General features: G+C 42.2%; 1 protein-coding gene across 20 annotated transcripts in view; it reads right to left on the bottom strand.

Annotated features, from left to right (window-relative positions):
* Pard3 (par-3 family cell polarity regulator) overlaps nt 1-22,667 on the bottom strand; it is a 549,854-nt gene that overhangs the window by 221,444 nt on the left and 305,743 nt on the right. For all 20 annotated transcript variants that reach the window (XM_017601371.3, XM_006255836.2, XM_017601370.3 and 17 more), the window contains 6 exons: nt 22,002-22,384; nt 17,468-17,607; nt 15,442-15,570; nt 13,186-13,224; nt 3,878-4,066; nt 2,969-3,139 (listed from right to left, as the gene is read on the bottom strand). In XM_017601371.3, coding sequence (XP_017456860.2) covers nt 2,969-3,139; nt 3,878-4,066; nt 13,186-13,224; nt 15,442-15,570; nt 17,468-17,607; nt 22,002-22,384 — 1,051 coding nt within the window. The remainder of the gene's footprint in view (nt 1-2,968; nt 3,140-3,877; nt 4,067-13,185; nt 13,225-15,441; nt 15,571-17,467; nt 17,608-22,001; nt 22,385-22,667) is intronic.

Here is a 22,667-nt window from a genome sequence, read left to right as displayed (position 1 = left end):
TGTTCCATCCAGACCCCCAAGCCCAGGGATGCTCAAGCCTTTATCTGGAAGAACACCGTGTCTAAGCAGAACCTATACATGTCCATCCATCTACACAAAGTCTCTGATCTACAAGGACAAAGAAATGCAAACGTAGCAAAGGGCTATTAGATTATGCTGTGTAAGAGTGGATGATATCACGTGTCTCTGTATGCCAACATAAGGTGACTATTTCCCTAATATTTTCTTCACGGAAAAAGTTGGGATTTTGTAGAACACAAACAGACTCTGCAGGTGAGGAGCAAGCTTGGAGGCAAGCATCAGATTGGGGACATCTGCAGAGAAGATCAACCTGGGGAGAGCCTGTGCCATACACAGGAAGGAAAGGAAGCAGAGCCAGAGACTCACAGCAGACGGGAAGAGATCAAGCAACGCAGACTGACTAGAGGTGCTGCTCAGGGGAGCTTTGCATGCTGCAGAAGGACCAGAGTTAGTGGAACACGTGTTTAAATAGCAATTAGTGGGGAGATCAAATATAAGGCTACGTCAATGTTAGGCAGGCAGTCTACACAGAGAGGCTATGGAGATAGCTAAGTGCTTTCCCAGGGCCTTGTGGGTGCTAGGCAAGCACTGTAGGTAGTGGGTGAGAGGGAAAGAGCTCAGTGGATAATGTGTTTGCTGCATAAACATGAGGACCTGAATTCAGAGTCTCGACACTTGTGTAAAACCAAGTCACAGCAGTACTTTCTGTAAAGTGTAGTGTTGGAGAGTGGGAGACAGGTAGAGGGAGACCCCAGGCAGATCCCAGGGACTTACAGGACAGCCAGCCTAGCCAAACCATAGAACTGTGATTTCAGAGAGACTCTGCCTCAAAAAATAACAAGGATAAGCAAATGCATACACCAACACTCCCACACATACGCACAATGCAGCACCCCCAAATATGAGGAAAGGAGCCATGTTGCCAAACACAGAAGCTTCTTTTCATGAATTCTCACCTTCTCTAGGAGGACATTAAGAATACAAGCCTTGAACTTCAAAAGCATTGAATGAGATACCATGCTATGGTCCCAGAATGAACTCACACACCTACAGGAGCTCAAGAATATTACTGTGGACTGGGACTCATTCGTGACAACAAGATGGCCTACAAGGACACCAATATTTACCGTAGCATAATTCGCACAATCCCTTCCTGTGACTGGAATGGAAAAATTCTTTGGAAGCGATATAAATCTCACACCACCAAAAGCATACCTGAGGCTTTCTGGGAACCCAAACTGGGGTCCTCTGTCTACAAAACTCCTTAAGTCAGACCCTTTCAGTACAAATAGCTTCTCCATACTGACACAAAAAGCTCAGTACTTTATATACATCTATATCTACATATGACTGAGATAATACACACACACACACACACACACACACACACACACACACACACACACAGTATCCTAAGAACCAGCCATATAGAAAATGATAGCAGAGAATTACAGTCAGCTCTGTGGATCACAGCTGCTCCCACCCTTAAATCCTCTTCATTCACGGAAATTCAAACATAGAAGTAAATGTGACAGGGATATTTCAGTAGGGGATCTAGACTCAAATCTTTCACAGGGCAAAATGGAATAAATCAATGCCTTTATCAAAACATTATCAAGCTGGTGCAGGTTTGCCTTACTCCTGGGGAATCAGAATCCTACAGAAACAGAATGATCTTTGTTACTCCTTATTGCAAAAATCTCCCACGACATTCCATATTTCTCTCTCTCTCTCTCTCTCTCTCTCTCTCTCTCTCTCTCTCTGTGTGTGTGTGTGTGTGTGTCTGTGTGTCTGTGTGTGTGTGTGTTCGTGCACACGTGCCAGCAGTTGATGCCCTCTATGGTTCTCTGCTTTTATCTTTTCTGAGTCAGAATCTCTTATTGAACTCGGAGCTCAGAAATTCAGCCAGATGGATGGCCAGTGAGCTCCAGAAACTCAGGTCCTCATGTTTGTATGGGAGTATTTTCCCTCTCTGCTGTCTTCTTAGCCTCCAGGTCTTGCTTTCAAAAAGACGGAGGTGACAATACTTTTGTGAGTAGATGAAGCTGTGTGTCCAGCACCTAACAAAATTTCTGGCATACAGAAGATGTTTAATACATACCTCTGCACTGACCACTGTCCTCAGGAATTGTTAACTGCTCGTTTCTCTAAAGAAACTATCAAATATAGACACATGTGCTGTGCCCTATTCTGAGAATTGCTCACAAGCATGTATACGTCTTCAATTAAAAATACCAATGATGTGACAAAAAATAACCACCATTCAACACATCACTGGAAGGCTGAGATGCAAGTCAGTAAGGTCTGGAGTCTACCTCTTAGCACCTCCAGTAGAATAATGACAGGTTGTCATTATTAATGGCAGGCTATAGGACTCTGAGGATCACATTTGAATTCTTCCTACTCAAAAGAATTTCTGTCCTAGGTCTGAAGTTTTTGGTCAATGTTATATTGACCCTCGTTGCAAAACAAATAGCTTAATAATTATGGCTATTTCATTCTACATTCAGCAAATAGAAGTAAAGCAAGTGTGTATTGGTCTGAATAAGAATGGTCTCCATAGTCTCATACATTTGAAGCTTAGTCACTAGGAAGTCACACTATTTGAAAGGATTAGAAGGATTAGGAGATCTGTCCTTGCTACAGCTAGTATGTCACTAGGCTGGGGCTGTAGCTCAGTTCAAGGAACATTTGTCTAGAATGCATGAAGCCCTGGGTTTGGTCCCTTCTATTGCATAACTAAAAATAGTGGTGCATACCTGTAATCCCAGTACTGGAGAAGTGGACTAGAGGACCTAAAGTTTAAAGTCATCCTACACAGAAAGCTCAGACTAAGCTGGGTCCCATGAGGCAATGCTTGAAGACAAGACGTTCTACTGACAAGCCCACCCAATCTCATCACGCCGCAGAGATAAGTGACGGCTTCTCTCGGCGACATCCTGTTTACCTCGTTACATCTGCTGATCCGCCTCGCCACGATGAGCTGGATCATGCCACGCTTGTTGCCCTCGGTGGACATGGACCTCCTCAGAGTCTCCATGGCTTCCTGGTTGGCTTTGCCCAGCAGAGACTCTCCGTTCACAGCTATCAGCTGGTCATTTACCCTCAGCCTCCCATCCTGTGAGGAAGTAAAGTGAGGACTGCTGAGTGGTTGGCAAGAGGCTTCTTTTCCTGCAAGTTTAAATGATCGAAACAAAATAGGAAAGTAAAGGGGATCTGGAGGCTTTAATCTCATCGTAAGCCGCTGTTGTAGCCTCTGCCTATTTCAGTCTTTTAGACATTCCCGAGCCATTATTATAATCCGTTAACTAAATGGAATTCTAATTCAAAGGACACAAAGGGACCATCACTGGCTTGCTTTCAGAAACAGCCACGAGGCTGGTTTACAAATGAGATCCATGAAGATCAAGACAACTGCAGAAAACTGCTCTCCACAAGCAGCCAGGAAACTCACTCTAGGCTTAGAAGGAGCAAATGGCTTCCCAGGAAGTGGAGGAAAAAGGGAAACTTCTCTCCAGTCCAGGGCTCATGCTTTGCCTCCACACATGCTATTTTCACTGAACTAAGAAGACTACAGATTGGGGTTGGGGATTTGGCTCAGTGGTAGAGCGCTTGCCTAGCAAACCGCAAGGCCCTGGGTTCGGTCCCCAGCTCCGAAAAAAAGAAAAAAAAAAGACTACAGATTAAGGGTCACATGACATGGAATGATGAGTTAGAGTGGTGAGTTGCATCCCACAAACGGTCCAGACAAATGTCCTATAAAGGAAGACAATGTCACTACTAGAACGTGTAGGTCAGAGAGGAGATGAGTGAGAAGACAGCAAGTGCAGGATGAAGGGGACTGACAGGCTCTTACTTTAGATGCAGCTCCCCCGTTAATGATGGACTTAACGAAGATCCCCAAATCTGCATGGTTCTCTTTGGAGCGGTTCCCCTTGACGCTGACACCAAGCCCTGCAGACCCTGAGTCATTCAGTGGAACTTCGAAAGTCAGAAACTCCCTGGTACCGTCAGGTGTGAGAACAATGTCCTCGTCTTCGGCTTTCTGAAAGGGAAAAGAATTGCACAGGGGTATTAAAATATCAGTGCCTCTTTCTCTAGCTACCGCACTGGAGATCTTTAGTGATAAGTTCTCTAATGGGAATCGGCAGATTACTCCCTTCCTTGACAGGATCCATGATGATGGTACAGCTGTCCTTCGAGATTACCCCTGAGCCTGGCCGTGAGCAGCTTCAGGCCATGCTTAGATCAATGTTGCACCAAACCTGCAATTGATTCTAAGGAACACAGGGGTAATACAGAAGAGATATGTAGACTCCTAAAGTCTGGAGCCAGTCTGCAAAGTGTTTGTTCTGATCTGTCTTCACTTTGTCTTTGCATGGAAGATGTCCACTGTCATTAGTAGTTCAACATTCACTGACACTGAGTGCATTTTTATGCATAGGCAATATCAAACCCCAACGATACAAAGCCAGCCAGGAAAGGTGTTCAAATTTAGGGCCAGCACTGAGCTATAACCAGCAACATCTGGGAGATAAGATAGAACTAAATAACATCTGGGAAGAGATTTCCATAATCTCGCAATCACGCATTGAATCACTGGCAGATATCACATAAGCACCGCTGTTTAATTAATTGGCTTTACGCAAGTCTTTGGTTTCCTAACTGAAGACACTCAAAGAAAGGCTTTCAAGATCCCACAGTTAGGATATGTAAACCCTTGTTCATTCCCTTAAAACAAGGGAGAAATGAAAACAAATCTATAACCCAATGAGGCCACATTCCATCCCAAATAAAAGTTCAGTACCCAAGGAGAAAAGGCAGGTTGTGGTCCAGGTCCTCAGCAACCCCACCAAGGCAAAGAGCACCACCCTGATGTCTGTCATCTCAAGTGGGAAACCAGACCTCTCCTGCAGCATCAGCCTCAGGATATACAGACCCCAGTGAAACCTGCGATATACTCCTCCTCCTCCTCTTTTCCCAACTTTGAAACACTGCTACAAGCATCCACTTTAGTTATTCCAAATGGACCATCAGTTACAGCTTTGAGCTGTCACACCAAACGGACAGCTTTCAAACAACCCCCTGTCACTCATAAAACTTGGCTATCACAGAGGATAGGAACAGGATTGATTTTTTTTTTTTTGTATTCTATCCAATTTTTGAAAAATTCTAAGAGCTCAAATCAAGTAACAATAAAATAACAGAATTTGAGCCTTACTCTCAACTTAATTAAACTAGCTTTACAGAAGAACAGTATTTACCTGTTTATTATATATAAACAATGTGCTAACTTAAAACCTTAAAATCCAAAGTAATGCTACAATGTTACATATAAAGCAATGTCTCTACGTTGCTGACATTAGGTAGGTGTGTCTGTGTGTGTGTGTGTGTGTGTGTGTGTGTGTATGTGTGTGTGTGTCACTGGTGATAAAGCAGGGGCCTCATGAAAGGCAGTCTAAAAGCTGTCTGCTGCTGGCCTATATGCCCAGCCATGTAGGAGTACAGTCTTGGCAACATTTCAAAAAACAACCCTACAGTGAGTAAGGAGGAGTCAGTGTTCAATGACATAATACCTTTATAGAACACGAACGGTATGCAGTAAAAAAGGAAAAGTAAATTTTTAAAGGACTGTGTCTATGTAAAGTAAATATTTACCATCGGATTGAGCTTCTCCACTCTTTGTAACCACTTAATCTTTACAATATTCCCAGAGAATAATTACAGCTCAAATCAATAAAACTAATGAACTGGAGACAAACTAAGGTCAAGTAACTGTATCAAAATATCGATACATCATACGTTTATTATACAGAAATATCTTTATACTCATGCAATGTCCTATAAATGCTAATGTTCACTCCATTTTCTATTTCTTTAATCTATGTGTATCAAAAACAAAACACTAGGTAATTATTCCATAAATGACTATTGCAGTCTTACTGTAAATGTAAAATTATACCATCTGGAGACTGGGAACATCTCAGTGCAAGAGCACTGGCCTAGCAAACATGTAAAAGGACCCACATTCATATCAACATTACAGACAACCAAAGTAGTAATACTTAAAAGAACATCCCATATGGGTAGATTTCAATGATCAAAAAAAAAAAAAAGAAAGAAAGAAAACAGCATCAATAACTCCAAGCCACACCATTGTCCCCTTGTATTTGGAATTCAGAAACAATTAGGAGATAAAATAGATTTTACTGAGAATGCTGCATTTGAGAGGCCACAGACACCATAGGTTCTCGAGCTTGGCTAAGTTCAAGGACTCACAGCTGTATGTAGTGCATGCAGGGACCCAACCATTACCACTTCTTCCCTCCAACCCAAAGGACCTTAAATGTCATTGGCGGATCCAGATCTTTAGTTTGGCTTTCTCATGTTTACTGATTCCAACATTTCCATAATGATTTTTACAAAAGCTTAAAATTCTCAGGTTTTTTTTTTCCTCCTCCTACTTGAAAAATCAAGACAAGGAGCTGAGTGAATTCATGAAGAAAAAAGCTAATCAAGGTGGGAGTGCTCCCCCACTGCCTTGCTTGGCAGTTTCTCTTGCTATGAAAACCGACAAGAGACTGTGGGGGTGGGGTGGGAGGGTCTTCTCTTATGGTTCTTGTATTAAACCTTGAGACTTTATTGTCCTTAAGAACACTAAAGGGAAGCATGGTCAGTTCCATTAGCATTTCATTATTAAGCACTTGGCTCTTGAATGAGACTGAAATTAACACCAGTTTTTAGACATTTAGTTGTTTTTTTTTTAATTTTTTGGCAGTAACTTTTAAAAGTTTGCTCTTTAAAACCACTTTGAGATGCTTGCGGCATCATAACAACCTCCAGGACGCTGAGCTACGCAGATCTCCGTGCTCAGACAGAGTAGAAAACATTTTCTACCTTCCTGTTGTGTCACCTGAAGCTGCATCCCTTCAACCAAAGGGTTCTAGCTTGCACTTCAGGCACAAAGGTTAACCTGTTCTCCAACATACTAAAGCTGGATTTGCTGCTTGCTCTCACACACGTGGGCAATGGGTACCTATTGTATACATATGTTTGGAGAGCATGAGTAAGCTTCCATCAAACTTGACTGCAGTTCTCCCTTGCATGCTTCTCCATTGGCAAATTCATCTTTAATGTCCAGAAAACAAAGGGCGTTTTATTGTTGTTGTTGTTGTTCTGTCTTCGTCGTCTTCTTCTTCTTCTTCTTCTTCTTCTTCTTCTTCTTCTTCTTCTTCTTCTTCTTCTTCTTCTTCTTCTTCTTCTTCTTCCTCTTCTTCCTCTTCTTCCTCTTCTTCTTCCTCTTCATCATTGTCGTCGTCCTCCTCCTCTTCTTCTTCTTCTGGGTTTTGTTGTTGTTGATGTCTTTTGGGGGTTTTTTGTTTGTTTATTTTGCCAAGTGTATCAGAAATAGGGGTCCTGCCTAATGCATCCTGCGAAAGCTATCAAGTTTCACATTATCCTCCGAGAAGAGACTGTCCAATGAGGAAGGAAAATGGTCAGTAGCTTTCTGCATACCCTATCTAGTGTTTCTCTTCTGTTAGCACTAGTCCCAGTAACTGAGGCCCTGACTGCCCAGGATGGACTGTAACTCTACAGTGAACCTAATGACATCACATGTTCCTCTCTGGGCTGATGAAATGCATAAAACACAGCGGAGAAAACAAAGGGGGAAAAGTGGTGGACACAGAGCACTGTACGATGGGGGAGCACATGGTGACAGCTTATCACGGCAAGGCTGTTCAGAGTCCTTCACACAGTAGTCCTGCTTCACTGGGCCTTTAGCCTGTAGATCCCTGGAGGAGCCATAATGAAGGAGAGATACTTCAAATTCAAAAGAGAGGGGAGAAAGCCATTCACTAAGAAAGAACGGGTCAACAATAGGTAGTCCCGTTTTGCAAACTCCAATAAAAAAAAAACTATAAAGCTGACTGGGAACAATCATCCAATTGTTAAAGGCTTTCTTCAGAACTATGACGTTTAACACTGTGCTGACCTGGATGGGTTTCTGCTGGGCACAGTGGTGCAAAATTAACCTTAGAGCTCAGAAGGCTGAGGCAGAAAGACACTGAGAACAAGGGCAACTTGAGCTATTAGAGGGAAGAGAGGGAGGAAGGGAGGGAGGGAGGGAGGGAGGGAGGGAGGGAGGGAGGGAGGGAGGGAGGGAAAGAGAGGAAAGGGAAGGAGGGAGACAGGGAGAGAAGGGAGGAAAGAAGGACAGAAGGGAGGGAGGGAGGGACATAAGGACATATGTATGTTCACCCTGGAATGACAGGTGAATGCATAAGCAGACAGAGCATCTATAGAAGGCAATTTGAAAGCCTCTACGTTTGCATATTGTATATCGAGTTGACAAAGGACTGTGGTTATGTACAGAGATTTGTGGGGATGCTATCTGCCTTTATTACAACTGCCCCAGACAGAGACGAAAGATGAATTTTTATGTTCGCCATTTGAGCACATCTTTCTTTAGATTATTTATTTATTATTATGTTTGTAGTTATTGGGGATTGAGCTCAGGGCATTGCTCATACTAGGATCTTTTGTCTTTGTTCTCCACTGCCCACAACCGAGATCCCCTTCCCCACTTGTTTTTGTTTTTTGTTTGTTTGTTCATTTGTTTTGTTTTTTAGGCACAGTCTCTCAAGTTTCCAACCCTGGCCTTACACCACAGTACCCCAAGCAGGACTTGGCCCAACGATTCCCCTGCCTTGGCCTTTTCAGTTCTGGGACTACTAGGCCTGCACATTAAATTACAATCATATACCTGGACTTCCTATGTTATTCCCTGATTCAACATAGGGCAAATATTTTTAAAGACTAATTTTTTGTTCATTTATAACAATAAGTTATATACTTTTGCCCAGAAAAGTATCTGAAGGAAAAAAAATTAGAAAAACCCAAGTGTAGGGATATTCTTGAAGTGATGTGCTCTCTAAAGAAATAAAGATGTTCTCACAGTAGTTTTTTTCAAAACAGTAAGACAAAGGTACACTAAAGAACAACTTCAGACTAAGATTCCAGACACAGCATTAAATGCCATGCCATGACTTGACTTGGACTGGAGCCTAGAGGACCATTCTGATTTCTTACTCATTTATTTTATAAACTACTGTTGGAAGTTACAGCACTGTAAAACCAATGGCAAATGATTGGTTCTTACAACTAGAGTATGCTTAGATAAGAAAATGTCCTTGTATTGAGATATTTGGGAGGGGAGAATTACATAACTGAATTTACTGTCAGTTCACAGGAAAAAAAATGTTATACAGAGGGGAAAAAGAGTTGGTGTTCAGCATGCCTGAGTGCTAGCAATGGAAGATAAAATGGAAACTTCTGGGTTCTTTGGAAAGTTGGTTGGATGGTGTTTTGCTGAGGCAAACACATGAAGGAACATTTAGCTGAAGCAGACACAGGTGAAAGGATGTTCTGTTCAAGCACGTGAAAGGACATGATGTAGGATGATGTCATTATGCAGGTGAAGGCAGGCACAAGATAGAACAAGGCCTGTCATTGGACGAGAAGGAAGGATGGGCGGGAGAAAAGTTTTAGAGGAAGAGGAAAATGGAGGAGAGAGAGAGAAGCAGCTGAGAGAACATGGAGGTGGATGTTAACATTCCTCTCTGCACATTTTACAGGTTGTTATGAATATTCTTAAGGGATGGATGTGTACAGGGCTTTGTGTGTCTAGGTGGGCAATTATATCTTATTAATTGGATCAGAGGTTCTTGTGCTGTGTGTTCTTTCATGTGGTGATTTAATTGAATTCAAGAGAGTATGTGGTGGCTGGAGACACTGGGCCACCAGGGAATTGGGATGTGTATGTCTGGCATGGTGGCAGCCTGCCTTGGGAACTAGACGTATAGAGAGATTGTTGCCAGGCTCAGAGAGTAGCCATCTGAGACAGTGTGATATGGGATGGAGCGAAGAAGGTGGGACGCTTTGCTGACCGAGATGAAGATGTCTACAAGACATCTTGGGGCTCTACAGTGCCGGATCTAGTATGGGATAAAAGACAGCATTTTTTAATTTTACGGCAACAACATGTGATGAAAGATTCTTCGCCCATAACATGCATGTATTTGTCCACCTTACATTGCATAGTGGAGCTCCAATTGTTGGGACTCCATAGAGAGAAATGCACCAAAAACTTCTGATGGTGTGCTGCAGTTTCTTGTCGCTTCAGCAGACTTGGTCTGGTTGGCAGAGTGATGCCAGCTGAGATGGACATGCTGAGGCAAGAGCCTTGAAGGACACGTGATGTTTGGAGGGTATAAATAGGACTTGACAGCCAGTGACAGTGACAGAAGCTGAGGTAGGCTTGCTTCTAGAGCTAGCTGTGCAATGCGTCTAGTCTTGAGTCTCCGTTGGTCTTTGTTTCACTTAGAGAACTTGTCCGGGTGTTCCTCCTGGTCCCTGCTGCTGACTCGTGCTGGGCCTGAGGCTGAGGCCTGGCTGTCTCTGCTAGGATGTGTCACTGCTGCTGACTCATGTTTGCTATCCCGGCTTTACTGAACTGGACGGCTGTCTGTCGTATCTGTGAAGTGTTTGCAAGTGCATGGAGCTGCCACAGCTAACCTGTCAACGGAAGTGTCCATTTCCAGACAGGAAATTGCTCCAAAGAACCGTTCTAAAGAGGTCCAATCCCCCCCCCACACACACACACACACACACTCCCTCCTGTATCCTTTCTTCTCCACTATTTCTGGTGGTGGTGGCCTAAAAGGGAGGTTAAAGTGTCTAAGAACCATCATTAAGAATACGGTTTGAAAAAAGTTAAAGTTTCAGAAGAGAGGGATGAAGAGAACTTCCTGAAATTCTAACAGTAAGAGAAAACAATTACATAAGGTAATTAATCCAGATTAGCCTTGAAGCCTATAACTTACAGACTTCAAAGAAAAAAAAATAAAACTTTAAAGTAAAAAAATATACAAAGTTTATCCCTATGCTATAAAGATGGCTGAGAACGAATGATGAGAAAACATTTCGAGGGAAATATGTCAGAAGCATTAAGCCGTCGTTATCACAGTAAAAAGGCACCATAAGGAATTCCAACTCAATTCCTTAGTGAGTCAGCTCTGTTTGTCTTTCCAATACCTCTACATCCTGCAAAGGCTCGATAAGCATCGGTGTGGGCAGATGAAGGATTCTAATCACTTTATGCTTCCCAGAAACCACAGAAGTCAGGAAGATTCAGAGCCGCAGAGGAGCGGCGTTCATCCCACAGACATTCTGCAAATCCTTCCTTCTGTATTTATATGGCAAATGCTCCAGGGGACAGCGATAGCAATGGATGACGCTAATAATAAGATAGAGATAAATATGTACACATAAAGATGTACAAAGACGTAAATGTCCCTTGACTCAGGCTGGAACTACACCTCGAGAAGCCTGTTCCAAGCTGAAGATATTGCAAACTGGAAATGCATCTGGCGTACCCTGACGTATCCAGCAGCGCAGCGGACACTCCGTTAGCTAGCGTACGTTGGGATAGAATATCTCCTACAAAGATTTTTATCTGATAAGGCATCCGAGCTCTCCAGTCACCTATTGATTTCTCACGGAAACTGAGATAAGAGGATGTTAAATGTAGTTTCGCCCTCCTGTGAAGTCGAAAACTGGTGGTTTTGACCCTTTGTGAGCTGGGGGGCTGCTTGTGTGTCAGCTTTTTAAAGTCGCAGCTTTTCTTCCTTTTTTTTCCTCTTTTTTTGTAATCCAAAGTAAATCAAAAGTTTCACATTTTTATTTTTGGACAAGATTTTTCAGGACTTTGGATGTTTAAGTTTGGGGCCAGCTAGGACTTACTGGGGTGGCTGATGAAGAAAGCATCTATCAGACTTTCAAAGGAGAAAAGATAGGCTGGGAGTTCAGCTCTGGGATAGGAGGCTCGGTAATATTCATGAGGGGTCGAGCCCAGTAGTAAGTAAATAAACCATTTTTAAAAAATGAGCAGGTAGTTGTTCTAAGGGCTGGGGAAACCACAGTTTATTACTAATTTGAGATGCCATCTTTAGACACAAACATACGTATGTATAAACAAACATACATGTTCATACATGCATGCGAAACTTGTTTCCAGAGTTGCTCGTTGGAGTTAGAGGGCCTATTTATTCGGGCTTTAACAACCCCTGCTGGTCCACGCTGCACAGATTTCAGCTATCTCGGCCACAGTGACTGTCTTTTCAAGGAGATCCATCTCCTCAGCTGCCCTCTCTCACGAACATCTTCACTGTGTAATAAATACACTGTGGTCTTCATTAGCTGTCACTGGCTGGATCATTATACAACCAAAAACTCAGTCTCGTGTTCTCTTTCTAACCTGTACTCATGGGTGCGTAATATTCCTGATGCTACATCCTGACTCTGCTCCGAGGTCTCATGATGAGATATTTGAAAATGCCATTCTATTTATTGACGTTGACTGTTGATGTATCTATATTTTAAGAATCGAGTCTGATGAAAGCCTTATATTCCGATGATTTTGGTTTACCCATTTGGTCACAACTGTTTTTGGGGGGTTAGGGGGTAGGGATCCTACATAGCCCTGGCTGTCCTGGAACACACAGAGATCCACCTACCTCTGCTGGGGTTAAAGGCGTGAATCCCCATACTTAGCTGAGTTTGGGGATATTTTTATTTGCTATTTAATATGCAGAGAGCCCGACTTTTAGCTGTCTACTGTTAGTATTAAACTCTCTCTCTTCTACCATGGGGCAGACCATCGCAGAGACCAACACACTGCCTATAACAGACATCGTGTGGTTGGTGCAGAACAGAGTACAGTCAACCCTTAGTTTCCAGTGTGGATTAGGGCTAGTCTTCTAAAACGGCAGACATGGTTGAGCTGTACCTGTACTTGAACTCCCTGCCCTTTTTTATTATGCTTGCCTCAATCACTGATCTATCACTGTATCCCTGGTGATTACACTTCATATTAACACTCTCTTAACCTCACCATATTGTATAAACAAACAGGAAATATTTCTGGCATCTCCCTTTTTAGTATGCTGTTTGACAAGCCTCCCCTCCAAGACCCCCTTGCCCCTGATATAGAAGTAAATAAAAATTATTTTTAAATTAGACCACCTTGGTAAAGAGGCAGGACAAATAATATCACCACGGTGAACTGGCAGGGTACTGGAACATCTCTAAAGACAAGTTTCTTACCGTTTCTTTTGGACTCTGCATCTGGCTGGGTTCGGCATTCTAGAAGAATTAAAGAAAAACATCAGTACAGGCCCGGGGACACGATGCTTTATTAAACAAGATTAGATTGTTTTAAAATTAGGTTGTTCCCTTTGCATTGTAAAGTAAACATTGTAAGGTCATCGTCAGTAGGCTGACATAGGGCTGTCTTCTGGACAGTCAGTGTTTCTGTCCAGATTTCAGCAGTTCTTCTAGACAGAAGTTTCCCCGCTCATTCACATTACCTCATGAGCTATGCAGGAAAAGAAACGTCATCAAACTCTGTATCTGAATATGCTGCCATTTCTAAATGCATTTTCCAATCTCCCCAACTAAACCTCAGGGCCATTCGACAGCTCTACGGATAAAAAACGTCTGTACGGCAGTGGGAAACACTTGAGACTTGAGCGTGTTCTACCGGGAACACGTATAATTCTTCCCATATAATCTAGAACGTGAAAGGTTGATAATTTGATTTGTTTAATTTTTAACAAAGGACAAAACACTGATTTAAAAAAAAAAGTATTTAGACTGAGACCCATAGAACTGAAAACCGAGAGAAGAGTTAACACTAATTGGAGTTAAGGATTATTTTTAAACACTCCCTTTGACTTTTCAGAAATGTTATTATTTTAAGTCTCGAAAAGCAGCTGCAGCGCGCACAACAGACTGACAGCCTACTGGCCCCATCCTTAATGAAAAGCTCACAAGCAATAAATTAAACGAGGGAGGGGGAGGGGGAGGGGGAGCGCGGGAGCAGCAGACGGGAGAAACAGAAGCCTGGAAGATCCAAATTGGCCCAGAAGAACCTGCATAACCTCAGGCTGGCACTGGCTCCCCTGTGAGACTGCTGAAGAGCAGTGCTGCAGTTTGGCAGGCTCAGTAAGGCCAACATGCAGTCCTCAGAGTGCCAGGCAGGGCTGGGGCTGCCTGCCTGCCCAGGGGAGGCTGGTGCTTTGGAGAGCGCTCATTTGCAATCGAATAGAGACAGCCCAGATTTAGGATCAGGTGGCATCTTCAACACAAAATTGGATAAGAGCAGAGGAAATGGAAAATGGCATTTAAATGGAGAAATGATGCATTAAACATTCCCTAACTATGACGAAGTTTTCATAATTTATTCAAAGTAAACGCAACGCGCAAGTGTTTACTCATCAGACCCTACCAGGGTCTGAAATCCCCACGAAGCCAAGTAAGGACTTTCAGGCCTGTGTGTAACAAGGGATTGGGACACCCATGACTGAAACCTAGCTTTAACGGCTACTTTAACGCTGTTTAAATAAACAACTAATTTCTATAGTGAGTATCGCAGCCATGATGCATCACAATGCATAATTTAAGAGAATCGGGTCTATGTGACAGATTTGGGAACTGTAGCCCTAAATCCTGTCACTTGTCAGGGCGACACAAAGCTTGCAGCTAGCTGAAAGGAGATATGGAACGTCTGAGATGGCTCGGGTCAAATCTGCCTCGGAATATTTAAGATGCTACTTGTGCTCGAGCCAAAACAACCTTCTACCCACATCAAAAGATAAAGACGACTCTCCAAGCACGTCACTTTTATATGTAAGCATATAAAATTCATATACAAATAATAAAAATAACGGATTTTTTTCCCCAAAAGCACATTCAGAACTGCATTTGCTCTCCGCATCTTATTCCCACCAAAACCATTTTTGACGACTCTGCTACAGGTTAACGGTCAGTGTGGAGGGCAAAGGTGAACTATGAACAGTACCCACTGCTCATGTTTCTCTGACTAAAGTCCTCCAAGCTTGAGGCATGTCTCTATTTTCCTAACACTAATTGTGCTAAGTTTCCCTATCCATCCAACAGGAAGCACCATTAACTTCGCCTAGGTGTATTTACTACAAAAGTCTGAAACCTGAAAATCTGCCACATGAGGGGAGGAGAGGGCGGTGTTTCGAGTATAGCCTTTGGGGTGACAGTTATGAAATAACTGACGTCTTGGGGGGTTCGACAGGGTTAGCAGGAGAAACAGTGATAAACTCACGAGTTCCCTGAAGCCCCCCCCCCCCCCACAAGCTGCGTATTAAGCACTCATCCACGCGTAGTTGAGTGTCTATGGCTAAGACTGGCACGGTTGAGCTACGCATGAAGAAAATAAAAACGTTAGAGGCCCCTTACAGCAGGTGTGAGCATTCACAACTGAGTAGGTAGCCTGGGTCATTGGTGCGAATGCATGAGAAGTCTTCCGCCTGCCTTACGGTTACGCACCATTTCCCTTGGGTGGAAAGCCTCTTCTTGACGAAAGACCAGAAGGCTCACGGTCCCCTCCATCTTGGTGCTTCTCAACAGGGAAACAACTTCCTCCTGGGACTTGCCCGCTAAATCTACTCCATTGACCTAAAACATAGAGAGATTTTTTTTTTTTTTTTTTTAGTTACAACCCTGTCTACACAGGCAGAGGAAGAAAAGCCAGAGACCAGAACTGACGGTGTTCGTTAGTAAGTGAGAGTCTTTCTGTGCAAATTTTGGTCACGACTAGGTAACCATGGAAGCCTTGGTGGCTCATAAAAAGAGGTTGAACAGGTAGCCAGATGTCAGTGAGGAAGCAATAAATCCTTTACTGTTCACCCATAAACCAGAGCTGCAACTGCCAGAAATATGCCATAAACAGCAACCACGAGGCCAAGTCAACATGAAGCCACTACAAGAACTGAGCTCTTGAACAGCCTGTGTGCAACGGGTTTTCCAACGGCCAAACAGGAGAACACAGCAGGAGTCTTCTAATACAAATGCTTTAAGTTTCAGAGAAAATGAAGAATAAATATTTTATTATTAAAAGGTAAAACACTGAACACCAAAAAGAATCACTAAAAAATTAGATAGATAGATAGATAGATAGATAGATAGATAGATAGACAGACAGATAGAAAGATAGATAGATAGATAGAAAGATAGATAGATAGATAGATAGATAGATGGAAAGATAGAAAGATAGATAGATAGATGATAGATAGATAGATAGATAGATAGAAAGATAGATAGATAGAAAGATAGATAGATAGATAGAAAGATAGATAGATAGATAGAAAGATAGATAGATAAATAGAAAGATAGATAGATAGAAAGATAGATAGATAGATAGATAGATAGATAGAAAGATAGATAGATAGAAAGATAGATAGATGATAGATAGATAAATAGATAGATAGATAGATAGAAAGATAGAAAGATAGATAGATAGAAAGATAGAAAGATAGAAAGATAGATAGATAGAAAGATAGAAAGATAGAAAGATAGATAGATAGATAGATAGATAGATAGATAGAAAGATAGATAGATAGAAAGAAAGAAAGAAAGAAAGATAGATAGATAGATAGATAGAAAGAAAAATAGATAGATAGATAAATAGAAAGATAGATAGATAGATAGATAGATAGATAGATAGATAGATAGAAAGATAGATAGATAGATAGATAGATAGAAAGATAGATAGATAGAAAGAAAGAAAGAAAGAAAGATAGATAGATAGATAGATAGATAAAAAACAGTTTGGTAGGTAAAATAATGGCCCAGTGTTGAACTCTTGCCTAGAATCCCCAGTGAGGACGCTCAGGCATGGCTCAGTTGTAGGCTTGTGGCTTGGTGCTGTAAGGCAGGGCTCAGCAAAGAAGCACTTGCCGAGCATGAGCGTGGAATCAAGTTTCATTTAAAAGGTCTTAAGTTCTGAATTGGTGCCTCTTTCCAACATCAGAAACTGTGTCTTTGTGTATTTTTGCAGTGACCTTAAATACCAGTGAAGTTAGACCATAAGCATCAAAAGATTTCTAAAATCTGTTTTCCTTGCTGACGACTTTGGATGTTGCGTCTTGGTTCACGGTCCAGGTTGCCATGCCAACCTTTTGGCCTTTCCTTTCAAGACACATTGCCCGTGTTTACCTTACCTATCTGTCTTGGTTCTATTGTCTAAGTAGTTGATTTGCCTATGCTGACACACAGTAAGTATGAAGCTGTCTAAAATAAATATCACAGAGGTATGGCATGTGCATAATGACAGGATAGGCTCCAGCCTCATAAACCAAATATCTATATAGCTAATATTTATGAATAACCTAGACATAAATGTAATTTCTCTTCAGATAACATGGAGAAGCATACAGTAAAGCAAATTGTTTTCTGATGCAACATTCCTGCTAAAATACACAGTTTTCTATTTCACGAAAACGTTTTCAAAACTAACTCCCAAAGAAAGGAACTTTTCAGGGAGCCTGTAAGTCCTTGCCTAGAAGCTACTCACCTCTATTAGCCGGTCTCCCGCCTTGAGCCTGCCATCCTGAATGGCAGCCCCTCGAGGAAGAATGTTCTTGACATAAATGGGAGCTGAGCCACCTATAGTTACGTCTCGGGAAGTGATGCTAAATCCCAGTCCTTCTGTACCTAAGGCAGAAAACAGAGACATCTGTAGGTGCTGCTCTGTACTGTGAGCTGTTCATGTGTGCCACAAGCAAAGGACCAGCCCATACCATGTCCGTTCCTCATTTGATGAGTCCAATGGCCTATGTTTCTTTGAATGCTTTGAAAGTTTCAATGAAGTTTTCCAACTGGACCGTTTGGAAGATCTCAACTGTTTAGCTCTAGAAGCCATTCATCTTCTTTGGTGGTCTTACCCAGGACAAGTTCACGTTAATGAACTCATATGCAAACTTTAAGTCTTTGGGTACCAAATGGACCTGACAGCTCTGACTTGAAGAAGTCAGGAATAAACATTTCTGTTAAAATCTATAAAGTCTTTGGGGTCTGGAGAGAAGGCTCAGAGGTTAAGGGTGCTGTGTTCTTACAGGAGACTTGGGTTTGATTCCCAGCACCCACATGGTGGCTTATAACCACTCTAGTGCCAGAGGATCCAACACCCTCTTCTGGCCTCCACAGGCATGGCATGCATGTGATACACAGACACACATGTAACACGCATATACACATAAAATAAAAATAAGTGGTGAGGGGCTGGGGATTTAGCTCAGTGGTAGAGCGCTTACCTAGGAAGCGCAAGGCCCTGGGTTTGGTCCCCAGCTCCGAAAAAAAGAACCAAAAAAAAAAAAAAAAATAAGTGGTGAAAACTCCATGACACCTTAAAACTCAAGTATTGGTAATAATGGTACCCAGATCTAGAGTACAAAGCAGGAGGAAGGGAATAAAAAAGTGTTCAAGGGATGATACATAGAACAATAATATTTTTAGTGATCGTCCTTCCTCAAACCCCAAGGTCAGCCACCAACTTAGATACATGACCTATGCTTCTTACCTTTGTCAGGTTCCCTTCCAAGTAACCGAAATGATCCTGTATGTGGTCCCATCCCCATCCCTGGGCAGTCCCCCTGGAATCAGGGATACTAAACCGTACGGCCACCCTTTCATGTTTCAGGGTACCCAGGTGAATGGGATATCGGTAACTACTTTCTTGATTAAACGACTTCATGTTGTCTTTGGTAGATTTCTTCTCGAACAATCTTAGACCAGCATGTTGTGGAAAGGAGTTAGACCCCATTAGAACCCAAAAGTAAAGAACAGAACCACACTGAGGTGCAGCGGGTGGAGCTCGACAAATTACTGTGGAATCACGGAATTCTACAACACTTCTAGTGAGCAATTCCTATCTAAGCTCATTCCCTTCTCGTGCTACTTTTCGGTTAATAGGATGTCAAAAGCATGGCCGTTGTGAGACGGACGAAGAGATACGTAAGGTCATCAATGAAGAAGAATATGGACTATGACATTCAGTTCGCATTAAAAATGAATCAAAACGTGTAACGCTCGAGAAAACAGAGACAGAAAATTACGAGTTGAAGAGAGAGGAACAGAAATGAATCTCAGTAGTTCTTTGAAATGGAACATGCTAGAAATATTCTCAGGCTCAAACAAAACCCTCTATACCCAACCGGAAACCACGTTCAGACTGACTGTTAGGTTTCTGCTATTGTCTGTACTGAAGCCTTGAATGGCAAGCTGTCTATATGAATTTTACTAATTATGCTTCTGAGGCTGTCCCATATGTCTCTGTGCCTGAGCGAAACTAATGGCTGGCAATAACATCTACTAAGAAGGAATTTTAAATTATTCTCTTTGGCAATATTAATTCATACAAACTACAACGATGGACTATTACGTGAACCACAATTCTACTAAAATAACAGTAGTAACCCCTAAATCTATAAGTCAGAAGTTCAGGCAATAACCTTTAAGGGGAAGATAAACAGATGTCAGTTTTCATCTGGTGACGCCAATGAGACATTCTGCTCTGATGGAAACAGATTACTAACCTTATCCTCTCGGTTTATTAAAAAGCTAATTTCTACAAAAGAGCAGGGGATTTGAGAATGCCAGAGCGGTAATAAATATTAAGAAATCATAATTATTGAAGCAAGTAAGTTGGGGCTTCTCTGTTCTGCAGCCTCCTGTGAGAGAGTTACAAAATTATTTCAGTGAGTGATTATCCCAGAGGCTTCTTTTTCTGCTACAAGGCATTGACTCCAGCTTGCAAATTAATATCACTTAGAGCACAATGGTTTACTCTGAATTGAACATATATTTAACATGATCACACTATTTTTAATGGGCTTCATAAAAGACCCTCACTATGATAAGAACTGGTAAAAAAATATATTTTTCCAGCTACCAGGAAATATTTAATTCTGAAGCAATCATTATGACCATGTCTGTATTCAATCCTAATCAAAGACGATCAACATTCTCTTCCTTCTTAAGTATAGTCAACACAATCTGTTTATGTAAAACATCTGTAGGCACTGCTGCAAAGGCAGCGGCTACCTCTGTTGCATGTTTTTCCTGCTGGTTAACAAAAATCAATACAAATCTATGGGACACTACATCATTTAGATTAGTCAAAGTTAGAGAAATATTTAAATAAAACCCACATTCCTAATGTTTATGAATGAAGATCAGACTTTCTGAATTAGGTGAATAAACGTCCTCTACCTTTCTGAATGATAAGAAAGCAAAGCTACTATTATTAAAATACTAAAAAAAAATTGAATCTTTTAATAGCAAGTAAAATGACACTCAATGAATGCGCTGGCCTTACATCATAATTTGTCATACTCATTATTTGGCCAAAACCACAATTGATTAAATGAATGTTCCTTCTCTCAGTAAAGAGAAGTATGACGTTATAAATGATATTGTTTATGAAGTAACAGAATACTGGTTAAGTGAATGCCGTATTTGCCTAGGGAATATAAGCAGGAGTTTTATTTTTTAAACACCGCTAGTGTGGTGCTTGACATAATTTTGGTTAAAACCCAAAGCATGTCACTTGAGTGGAGAGAGGAGAATATGAATTGGACCATTCCCTCACTGAGAATAGACAAAAAAAAACAGAGGGCTTCCCATACAGCTTGCAAAGCCTAGGAGCACAGTGTCAAGTCCTGTTTGTGCCAATCGAGTATTTATGACTCAAAAGCCAACCATCAGAAGCTGTGCCTCAAAGTTCAGTGAAAGGATTGTTCTAGGAAGAAGGCAGCAGGTGCACAGCATTTCCAATGCTACCCCAGTGGAAAAGAGAATGAACTGAATGCTACGATGTGAAAGACACACCGGCAAGGGTTTGCTGTCCACAGCTGCCAAGCGCAGGTAAGTCATTCCGGATGGTTCTCCAGCCACTGCTGGAGCTGGCTGAGCTCCGAAAGGCATTTTCTTTTTACATAAAGCCATAATTTGAAAGGCATGGTTTTGGAATGTTCAGCTGAAAGGACACACAGTAAGCCAAATGTATCTTGTCCTTGAGAGAATGCCATTGACCATCTGAAGGTCAAGCGCGGCTGTCACTCTGCATAATGGAGAAGACCAACTGTAAGCATGTTCCCATGTGCACAGATACACCACGTTCCCCTTGTGCCTGGATCTGCTGTCTACAGGAAGAAGCTACCTAAATAAATCAACAAAAGTGGGGAAGACTTAACAACACCGGTCACCATTATCTGTTGCCTTCAAGGAAATGAAGTTGTACTCTAAAGAAGAAACAGCACACAACTACATGAATAAGACAGCCTCAAACATAGGTGCCCCTTTCCATGACATGTGAAGGCTACAGGGACCTCTAACATCCCGCTTAACACAATGTCTTGGCATGGTGACCGATCGGGACAGTCTGACCTCCATTATTATTCTAGACATCAAAGGAAAACCTGCAACCCACTTTTAGTTTAAAAGATGCTACCTTAGGAAGAATAGCTGATTCTTGTAAACATGTGTTGTAACTTCTTCTGAACCTTTATGTTTTAATTATATTTCTTCTGCATTTGTATGCATACATGTAGGCAAGTGCATATGTATCTGTGTGATGTGTGATGAGTGGTGTGTGTGTGTGTGTGTGTGTGTGTGTGTGTGTGTGTGTGTGTGGACCAGAGGTTAGAGTATGGTGTCTTCCTCAAATGTTCTCTGACTTACGTTTTGAGACCGACTTTTATTGAACCTGGAGTTTGTTAATTTGTCTAGACTGGGGCTAGTCATGAAGAAAGCTACCTGCCCCAACCCCCAATGTGCTTGGCTTTTATGTAAATGCTGGGAATATGAACTCAGGTCCTCATGCATATGTGGCAGGCACTTTATTACCAAATCCTTCTCTATAGTCACTGAGTAGGGTAGAGTGCAGTGCAAGGAAACACACAGCCTTGGGCTTTATTCTGAGCACTAAATACTTAGTAGACAAAGATAAGAACAGGGCACACCTACCCCACCTGAGTGCCCAAGGTACCCTCTTTGAGTAGTTGCCTGTCTTTTTAAAGAAACACCACCTGACAATAGACGCACTGTACCTTTTTTAAGCTGAATGTTGAGCCTCTTGCCTACTCTCTTCGTGTTGTACACACTGCCGACACTGGTACTAAGCACATTCGGTGGAGCCAAGGCTGGGGCTGTGGGCGGTTTGGTTGAGGCATGAGCACTATGAGGTAGTCGGGGGTGAGCATCCAGCTGCTCAGGTGGCTGGCTCAGTCTGGGTGCTCTGGGCAACGCCTGAGGCGCATTGTTGGCCACACTCCTGTTGGCCACACAGTGGCTGTCGGGGCTGAAGCGGCCAGGGGAATAGTTGTTCATCTCTCGTTGGGAGAGCTGTTCATACTGCTCCTTGTTCGCTGCAGGGACCACGTGGAACCAAATGACTCGCGCACGCATGGCTTGGCGGAACATATGCTGTGCTCTGGATGTGACAAAGAGTGGAAGATTAGCGAATGAAGGCCAGCAGAGCAGAAGATAACATGAGCTTGATTAAGTATACTAATTAAGCAAAAAGAATCAACAGACTGTTGGAAACGTTCACGAGCCACGTCGCAAGTCCTGATAAAAGCAGGGCGGATTCCCCAAAATACAAGTTTCTTGTTCTGTAAATAAAAATGATAAACCTATCTACGACTGTAGATAAAATACAGAGCCCACACTGTAAATCATCAAGAATGATAAGTGCTGACATATGGGTTCTAGTT

This window comes from Rattus norvegicus, chromosome 19 (assembly GCF_036323735.1).
Source record: "Rattus norvegicus strain BN/NHsdMcwi chromosome 19, GRCr8, whole genome shotgun sequence".
Taxonomy (NCBI): domain Eukaryota; kingdom Metazoa; phylum Chordata; class Mammalia; order Rodentia; family Muridae; genus Rattus; species Rattus norvegicus.
The sequence above is the reverse complement of the archived record's forward strand: the minus strand, read 5'-3'. Positions and strand labels throughout refer to the sequence as shown.